Genomic DNA, 10,000 nt, shown 5'->3' on the forward strand with positions numbered 1-10,000 from the left:
ACGATGCCATTGACATGGAAACACATGAGGAGTTCCGGAACGTTACACATCAGATTGTCCAGCCAGTAGTCCATCCCCGTCAAGATGTTTATAGGCTTATTATTATCCCTACACACACACACACACACACACACACACACACACACACACACACACTCATATTATTCAACCAGTAGTCCATTCACATACTATATGGTCATGATTCTGTGTATTATTATCCCTACACACACACCTACACACACAAACACACACAGTATGAGTCTTGGAAATCTTATGAGTACATCCTCCTCAAAATATGGGCATATTGGATCTTTTCCTAACACGCATGCACGCACGCACGAACGCCTCACCTGAGTCTGAGGCTGACGGCTGGGTATCTTCCTCCTCCAAATATGGGCATATTGGATCCCACCAGCATGTGGATGTCTTCAAACGTCCACATGATGTTACGCACAAAGTCATTACGCAGGCCCTGCACACACGCACAGAGAGAGAGAGAGAGAGAGAGAGAGAGAGAGAGAGAGAGAGAGAGAGAGAGAGAGAGAGATCGAGAGCGATCGAGAGCGAGAGATCGAGACAGAGAGAAGGGAAAAATAAAAGTGAAATGTGACAGTTGTTTCAGACAGTAATGGCTGCTCGCATGGACTCACTCATCGACATTGATTCTGTAATTTCAACTGCATTCTCAAATCTGTGAGTTGTGATAAGTTGAACCTCATTGAAAATATCAGACAAGTGTTTCCCCAATCACGTGTGAGGACCTTTGACAATACCACACCTACGCAGAGCTACGAATATAGTATAGCTCCAGATGCATGTTTGTGAAGTAAAGCGGAACTCATTCATCCGAGGAGAGTCAGGTTAGAGTAGTGTTTTTCAATGGGGGCGGTACAGCCCCCCAGGGGGCGTTGGGGAGCCCTAGGGGGGGTTGAGAAGGATACACTTGAGAGGGGGCGGTGCTAGTAGTCATTGGGGGCATTAGTCCATTTAATAGTAAGGGCAGGCGTTGGCAGGCTTAAGATGAGGTCAAGGGGGCGTTGGGAGGCTTAGGATGAGGTCCAGGGGGCGTTTGTTCAAAAAAGGTTGAGAACCACTGGGTTAGAGTGACAAAATCTGTTTGTGTGTGTGTGTGTGTGTGTGTGTGTGTGTGTGTGTGTGTGTGTGTGTGTGTGTGTGGAGAGTCAGGTTAGGAACAGGTGCGTGTGTGCATGTGTGCGTGTGTGCGTGTGTGCATGTGTGCGTGTGTAGGGTCAGATTAGGGACAGATGCCTTTAGTCATGAATGATATGGGATTTCAACCAGCATCATTGTGATTCAAAAACAAATGCACTAACCAATAGAGGCTGACACATACTGCTCTGAACAAGGCACTGTGTGTGTGTGTGTGTGTGTGTGTGTGTGTGTGTGTGTGTGTGTGTGTGTGTGTGTGTGTGTGTGTGTGTGTGTGTGTGTGTGTGTGTGTGTGTGTCTTGTACCTGGCTGCTCTCTCCCTCGTCGAACAGTGTGGGGAGATTTTGGTTGTTTTCTTTGGGTGCTGAAGCGACGTCATCCGCATTAGCAACGTCACTGGCAACATCGGCCAGGGCAAATGGAAAGCCTGCTGCCCCCTGCAACACACACAGTTTGATTACTTTATTTGGGAGGACCAATAATTATTGAGAAACAACACAGCGCCCCAAACAATATTAAAGTAGCAATAATGTGTCGTCTACATAAATGGAGAAGGTGGCCTTCGCACCTTGAATCTTTGTTTGCAGGTGCAGCTATCTCAATGGAAATCACTTGAAAATGACAGAAGAAGCGCATCACTGCTACAGTTACGGTCAAGGTTTTAATGTGAAAGCTTTCACATTAAAACCTTGACCGTAATAGAGCTCCAAAGTGGGTGACGACGAGTTGTATGCGCGGATTAACATTTTCACGGAAATGTAGCCTGCGTTTGTTCTGCCAGGGAGACTCAGAGCACCTGTGCATTTCCCAGAGCCAATCAGCGGCTGCCATCGCCTTTATAGCGACGTGTCTAAACTCTCCTTTCTTGCTGGCTTTAGGCATGGCCGGTCCGAAATCCGCGCGCGCCAAAACTTAGTTTACTGCAGTTAAATGTTTCTTTCTCGTAGTTTCAGGAGCATTATCGTGCTGTCACATCTCCCACCTCTCCACTCACGCCCTTAATAGAAGGCTCCCGTACGTTTCGCTTGTCCTCGAGGCTACTTTCATTTCGATTCAGTTTTAGGATCTCGCCATGTCTGGGCAGCTGGCTTCGGCGTCTTTATTACACTTCAGGGGTTTTGCTGGTGCTACGTTTTTCTCTCTATCACTAAGCGCTCTGTCATACTATCACGTCGACTTCTGGTTCGGACGCCCGCAGGGATAGTAGTTTTAGGAAGGTTGGCAGCGCTGCTTTCTGTGGTCACATGTGCGTAAGTAAGCGAGGCTTGCCTCTCATCGTAGCTTAAAATGTATTGCTTTCATCAACCTTGGCTATAGGTTCTCAGTTTATAGTCACGCGTTTACTTTCTTCTTATTTGTGTCGTTTCCCGTTGCCGCTGTTTTTTCTCCCCTCTGACTGCTTAAGTTAAATTGTGGAGTGCTCCCTGTAACGACTTACTAGTCGCGTTGCGTCCTCCTTGCCGACCTAGAAATATTCATAACTGACTCTTATGGTTGTCGTTTGACTGATCGCTCGTGCACTGGTCTGTAGCCTTCGTGGCGTGGTGGCAATGTGTTATGCGTCACGGTGCGTTATGTCTACTAGAGTCGACGTTCGCCCTCTATTTTAGTCATGCAATTCACTCACGGGGTTCTCGTTCCTAAGAATCGGCTCGTCATCTCTATGGGAGCGGCTCATTGTTGACCTGCTACATTCTGTGTAATCCGTGTAGGCCTACTTATCTGTTTCCTGTGAGGTTGCCCACGCGGGGTCTTTGGAGTAGTGCTGGTGGAGTTATTCGCTGGCGCAGTGGCATTAGACCTACCCGATTAATGATGTGAACCAACTGGCTATATCTACAGAATGATTTTATTTATTGCAGACATGATCTTAGTGTATGGTCGGATTTTCCTCCTAGTTTTTATTTTCAGCTATTTATTGTCTTGATTTTGATTTATTGCCTATTTTAGTTTGGCGATACTGTATTTCATGTTAATTCTTGTGCTTTCGCGTTTTTCTGTTGCCTTCACATCATATCGCGGTGTTGGGCCTCATGGCCCTCGGTCCTCCTATTTAGACCTGGCTGCTGGCTCTTTGGTCAACTGCCTTCTTTGTTTATTCTTGAAAATACTTTTTGCATAACTAGTGGTTTATATCTATCATTTTCAGACGTGGGTATTCTGGCTCCTAGGTAAATTACTTTAAATGTTCATAGCCGTGGCTATAGCACACTCTGCTTTTCGCTCACGATTTAGAGTTGTTGCGCCGTGGTTTCGCATGCCAGCACCCACGTTTCTCTCTCTCCGTGTGGCATGCTAATTAGCTCTGCCCATTGCCGGGACTCAGTATGCTTCCGCGCAGTAGCCTAATCTGTGGGATTAACCACACATTAAAAGATGCGTTGATAATGGCCATGTCCTTTCGTTCTAGGTTCACTACTGGCGATTGCACGCTGCATGTTCCGAGTACTCAGCTGTCAGACTTATCGCATCCACGTTTGCAGCTGGAGCCCTTTTCCACCAACGATGCATAGTATCGTATCTGTCCCTCTCTTTCCTCCGTCTCATAGGTTAATTCAATCAGCACTGCGCCGCTGCCTGGAGACCCGCGCGACTCCGCTTTTAACTGCTTGGTGGTGCATGGCTTCCCGTGGCTCACTTAGTAGTTGCCATGCCAATGGGCCCGGGATTCTTTTGGGGGTATCAACAGGCCGTACAAAGCATTAACTAGCTACACCCTCGTCTACAATTTAAGGGCGCACCTATCTAAGTGCATTTTATTTCAAATTATTGCAATTGCTTAACATATGATCGCTTTTTCTTTCACGTGCCAAGCATGACTCTACTACTCCTCGTACAGTGAGTCATCCATCTGAAGTAGTAGGACGAAATTGATGAATTGACTATCTTTGATATGAGTATCCAACCCTTTAACCATGCACAAGTTCCAGTTAACCTCTCTGCTCTCGTAGGCATGCCCAGGCCCTCTACCGCACCAACGAGTCAACCGTTGCAATTTGTTCTCGCTGCTAATTTCACCCGTTCTCTGTTATCTCGTTGCTGTCTCATTCTCCTCTCTGTGTACATGCTGCATTCCAGTACAGTTAGCAAACCACAACGTCTGCCTAGTCGTGGCAAGGAAGGGAATGCTCGCCTAGCTATGGCAAACTGTCATTGTCGCTGACCGTAAACTCTATCTTTCCGTTCCAGGTGCTCAGATGGTCATGCTCGTCCACACGTTGGGGCCCATCGCTACTCATGTGCGTTTCCTTCCGACATGTATTTCCTTATTTATCACAGGTCAAAGGCCTGGTGCACTCTCAATACGTCATCAGAAGGCCTACAGGACGTCATTTGGGATCCGGTTTTATGCCAGTGACCCTGGTTACCCTAATTAATTTTCACTCATCACTATTCTCCTCCCATAAGGTAGAACATCTAAGTCCGATACTCTCGGGACTGGCGTCATGGTTACTGTTGCACATCACTGTGCCTCTTTCGGTCCTCATGCTCTATACTGCACTATTTTTCCCCTTGATTCAACACTCTCAGTCCTCACCACCCACCGGCAGGGCACGTTTCTGGTCTTTAACTCCAAGACCTGAAATTCCAATACGCCTTCAATTCGTATGATGTTAGGCATTCAATTCTGTGCGCGCAGCAGGGATCCAGGTCACCCAAGGTAATCTCTGCACCTCTATTTACCTCTTAAAAGTCATAGCCTAATCCATGCCCAACGCGACTGACTCACGCTACCCATCACCCTCGGTATCTTGCACACGCTCATCATATCACTGCGGTGGCCCGTTTTCTCCCTGCCGATGTCCTAAAGCTCAAGCTCACTCCGTAACGGCCTATAAGGTATCCTCCCTCACAGGCGTTGGTGTTGGCTCTCGTCCCGGTAACCATTCATGCGCGCACGTTGCGCCATTTAGCCCTCATTACGCACTACTCTCTAGCAGTCGATAAGGTAACCCCCCCGTCACGTAGAGGTTGGTTTTGGCTCCCGGCACGGTAACCGTTCACACGCGCTCGCCGCGCCACTTAGCGCTTATCACGCACCTTTCTCTGTGAGAGCATGTCCCTGCCTTATTTTCTTTCTGTTTACATGTTTGTCAATGTCCCTACATGTTTATGCCCACGTGAGGCAAGTCACTGCTAACTTAGTGCACGCGCACGCAGCGCCGATTAGATTAGTCTGTCTATGCTCCCCATGAGAGCGCCTGTCTGCCTTGTTCGTTACTTTCCTCCTGTGTCGTATGTCAATGTCCCTACATGTTTATGCCCACGTGAGGCAAGTCACTGCTGCTTTAGTGCACGCGCACGCAGCGCCGATTAGAGTTTATCTGTCATTGCTCCACGTGAGAGCGCCTGTCTGCCTTGTTCGTCCTGTGTCGTATGTCAACGTCCCTACATGTTTATGCCCACGTGAGGCAAGTCACTGCTACCTTAGTGCACGCGCATGCAGCGCCGATTAGAGTTAGTCTGTCAATGCTCCCCATGGGAGCGCCTGTCTGCCTTGTTCGTTACTTTCCTCCTGTGTCGTATGTCAATGTCTCTACATGTTTATGCCCACGTGAGGCAAGTCACTGCTAACTTAGTGCACGCGCATGCAGCGCCGATTAGAGTTAGTCTGTCAATGCTCCCCATCGGAGAGCCTGTCTGCCTTGTTCGTTAATTTCCTCCTGTGTCGTATGTCAATGTCCCTACATGTTTATGCCCACGTGAGGCAAGTCACTGCTGCCTTGTGCATGCGCACGCAGCGCCGATTAGAGTTTATCTGTCATTGCTCCACGTGAGAGCGCCTGTCTGCCTTGTTCGTCCTGTGTCGTATGTCAACGTCCCTACATGTTTATGCCCACGTGAGGCAAGTCACTGCTACCTTAGTGCACGCGCATGCAGCGCCGATTAGAGTTAGTCTGTCAATGCTCCCCATGGGAGCGCCTGTCTGCCTTGTTCGTTACTTTCCTCCTGTGTCGTATGTCAATGTCTCTACATGTTTATGCCCACGTGAGGCAAGTCGCTGCTAACTTAGTGCACGCGCATGCAGCGCCGATTAGAGTTAGTCTGTCAATGTTCCCCATCGGAGAGCCTGTCTGCCTTGTTCGTTAATTTCCTCCTGTGTCGTATGTCAATGTCCCTACATGTTTATGCCCACGTGAGGCAAGTCACTGCTGCCTTGTGCATGCGCACGCAGCGCCGATTAGAGTTAAGCTGTCAATGCTCCCCGTGAGAGCGCCTGTCTGCCTTGTTCGTTATTTTCCCCTGTGTTGTACGTCAAATTCCCTAAATGTTTTACTGCCCACGTGAGGCCAGTCACTGCTACCTTGGTGGGCACGCGCACTCTGCGCCGACTAGAATTTCTCTGCACAGCTCTCGTGAGAGCGCCCCTCTGCTCTGTCAGCCGTTTCCTGTTCTGTAAACCTGTGTCCTGTCTTTTCCTGCCCCCGTGCGGTGCATTCGAGTAATCGCTCCTCATAACGGAGCCCGAGACTCTGCACTCTGTTTCAGCGCTCTACGAGAGTGCCACGTATTGCCTGCACTCCGCTAAACTCTGTCTGTCTGCTGCTGTCCGCCTGTCTGCCTTGTTCGTTATTTTCTTTCTGCTCTACAGGTCTGTCTATCTATTTCTCTGCCCCTGAGGGGCTCACTCACTGCTTCTTAGTAGACACGCACACGCTGCGCCGATTAGAGTCTCTCCCTGCCCCCGTGTGGCGCATTCGTGTAAATGCTCCTTATAACGGAGCCCGCGCCTTGCTGGTGCGTTACTAGCTCAAGCTCATGCGGCCCAGCTGTAGCATTATATGCCACAATCGGGTGCTTCTTTACAATTCACAAGCACTCAAAGCGGTACCTACTAGTTATGGCCGAAAGTACTCTATTTCACGTTTTCGAAATGTGGCCATGCAAATTCTTATCGAATAGCCTGCTATAGGTTATTACAAGTGTGCCACTCTCCGTGAGGGCCCTTGCTTCGTGTTTACATGTACTGCCCTCCGTGAGGGCGCCCTGTATAAGTGCATAAGTGCCCTGCATAAGTGCCCTAGCTGCAACCACTGGTGGTGGTGTAGGGGATTTCCATGCCCACTTCTTCATGTGGCCGCAGGGGCCTGCCTGTTCCTGCCCATGGTTTTTGCAGTGTTTCATGTTTGTCTCATTTCTTTGTCCTCCTCAAATGCTCTAGGTGGGTTCCAGTCGTCGCCTACGGTGGGTCACGCGTCTCCTCTTGTCCTTGTTCTCTCTTTGGGGGTAAGTTGTGTTATTTTCTCATGATTTCAATCGTCATCGGCAGTATTACAATCCGGCATGCCCTCCTTAGTTTTGGGGGTTAAAAGTCCAGTTCCTGCTGCACGGCTACGGCAGGCTCTACTGGATCCGCCAGCGCAAGACCCGGGCTGATGATTGGACCTACGCCAAATACTGTCTACTTATGCCAATTCTATTGTCAACTATGTTAACAACATTAAATTGTTAAATACGAATTTACCTCTCTGAGTCTTAATGGCAGAAATGTAGCCTGCGTTAGTTCTGCCAGGGAGACTCAGAGCACCTGTGCATTTCCCAGAGCCAATCAGCGGCTGCCATCGCCTTTATAGCGACGTGTCTAAACTCTCCTTTCTTGCTGGCTTTAGGCATGGCCGGTCCGAAATCTCCTCCTCCATCCCCACCGCCACCAGTTGGGTCCAGTCTTCCTGTCCGGGGGGTTAAAAGTCCAGTTCCTGCTGCACGGCTACGGCAGGCTCTACTGGATCCGCCAGCGCAAGACCCGGGCTGATGATTGGACCTACACCAAATACTGTCTACCTATGCCAATTCCATTGTCAACTATGTTAACAACATTAAATTGTTAAATACGAATTTACCTCTCTGAGTCTTAATGGCAGAAATCCGGTTTCCAGGAATATAATTTTTAACATTGATCTAACAAAAATTAACAAACGTTAACAGCCGTCATTCGCCTATCCCCGCATCCTTTCCTTGGTAACAAATGGAGCAGCACAACAACACGTGTCTATTTATCAACCTAAACATAACGATAATAAAGTAATGTTGCTATACCTTGGCTACTCGTGAATTTTTGGGAACTACATCTTTGGGAACTCACATTCTCGCGTGAGCTATAGTCGCATGAGCAAACTTGAGCAAAGTTTTGAAAGTATACTACTAAACCAAGGCGATTGGAGTAATTTCAGTTATGGCACTATTTACGTTTTATCAAAACAGTGTTACCAGGAGTGAAAAACAATCTGTATCAGAGCTTAGTTAGAAATATTTCCAAAGTCTCGTACTAGGAAGGTTTGTGGCAGTTTGCCGTGGGTTACCATGGTCACGGCTCGTGAAATCTCCCTCCTGTAGTCTGCCGGTTTTCCGGGTTAAGCATGTGATAGCAACATCGTATTTATGTCAGCGTTTGACACAAAAATGATCAATCATGTCATCCCTACAGCCTATTTTTAATACCCTCGTCAGTTTGCGGGGGTTTGCTAACGGCGCATTTGCACACACAAATTATTTGAGACTGGTCCCCGGTCCCCACGGCTGTTGAGTGGGAACCGGAAAGTCCTTAAATGCTAACAAGAAATACTACAGTCTACTACATGTTTCCGGGTGACTTCGGAGCTCTATTGTAGCAGTTTTGCGCTTCTTCTATAATTTTCTACATAAATGCAAAAAGTTCTGAAGCCTATTCAGGGGCACAAGTGTTATCTCCTCCTCCAAATATGCAGACTGCCTCTAACGGCAGATATTGAACAATATTTGGCTAGCTGTTTTGCTTTCTTCTTATTTAGTCTGGCTATTTGCAAACCTCTAACACACAATTTATGAACATGGCCAAGGCGACCATACATGAGTGCCACCATAGATGTTTTGTAGCCACTTTCTGTCAATGCATGAATTATATCAACACAGTTTGCTCTTTCTGCGTTTTCGGCGGCAGTTACGATGGGTGTAGATCTTAATTTTCACACGCACATATACACACGTGCACACATGGACACACACACACACGCACTAGGGAAGGGAAGATTCACCAATACGTATCGGAAAATTGATACGACCTGTACGGTACGGTTGCATCGATTTGCAAACGTCTGCATCGGTAATAAGAAACGCAAATAAAATCGACATGCATCGTATCTTGACTGTCCGCATTGGTACAAACCAGATAATATCTCTTCAAACTTTTTAGAAACTGTCCATTTCAGGATTTGTTCTCGTGCGCAACGTACATCACCTTGCTCTGATTCAGACCGCCTTTCCATCTCTATTGCGAGGAGGCGTGACCAAGCAAACAGTATTTTCCTTTGAGTCAAAGCGGCGGCTTTCCAGCAATGTGGACTGGAGCACATTTTGTTGTCACATACAGCGAGTTTTCTGGTCATCCGGTGACTTTTTAAATGAAAGTTTCTAGCGACCATCGTCTGCGAGTCTGGAAGACGTGTGGAGAGAGTACTCGCTTCACTATTTGAGTTGATAGGGTAGTCTACCGTGCGGCACAAACAACAAGAGAAAGTTGTCTGCCAACATGTTGCCGTTTCCGAATGACAGCAGCATAAGCATAGTCAGCGCACGAGATTTTAAAAAAAAACATAACCGTGTTGGAAAACGTTACAGAGCCTGTGCATTCGTGTTATGTCCATTGTTCATGCAGTAAAAAAGAAGTGAAGTCGCTAAGTTGGCATCATTGCTTAGGAGCCTGTTATAGCCTATTTAGCTCTCGTGCTGGACACACACGGTCTGATTTGTTGCTCGTGCAGATTGTCCATGAAGTTTAAAAAGTCCCGTTGAAAAGTAGGCTACACTATTCCAACACTTCAGTCCAGTACGCACGTTATTTCCCCCTTCTGAT

General features: G+C 47.7%; 1 protein-coding gene across 1 annotated transcript in view; it reads right to left on the reverse strand.

Moving 5' to 3' along the window:
- Positions 1-10,000, reverse strand: part of edrf1 (erythroid differentiation regulatory factor 1) — a 45,258-nt gene that overhangs the window by 30,069 nt on the left and 5,189 nt on the right. Inside the window, exons 7-9 of the mRNA XM_063191600.1 lie at positions 1,476-1,607; positions 351-472; positions 1-108 (exon numbers count right to left, since the gene is read on the reverse strand). The exon at positions 1-108 is cut by the window's left edge and continues 4 nt beyond it. Of these exons, the coding sequence (XP_063047670.1) occupies positions 1-108; positions 351-472; positions 1,476-1,607 (362 nt within the window). The remainder of the gene's footprint in view (positions 109-350; positions 473-1,475; positions 1,608-10,000) is intronic.

This window comes from Engraulis encrasicolus, chromosome 24 (genome assembly GCF_034702125.1).
Source record: "Engraulis encrasicolus isolate BLACKSEA-1 chromosome 24, IST_EnEncr_1.0, whole genome shotgun sequence".
Taxonomy (NCBI): Eukaryota; Metazoa; Chordata; class Actinopteri; order Clupeiformes; family Engraulidae; genus Engraulis; species Engraulis encrasicolus.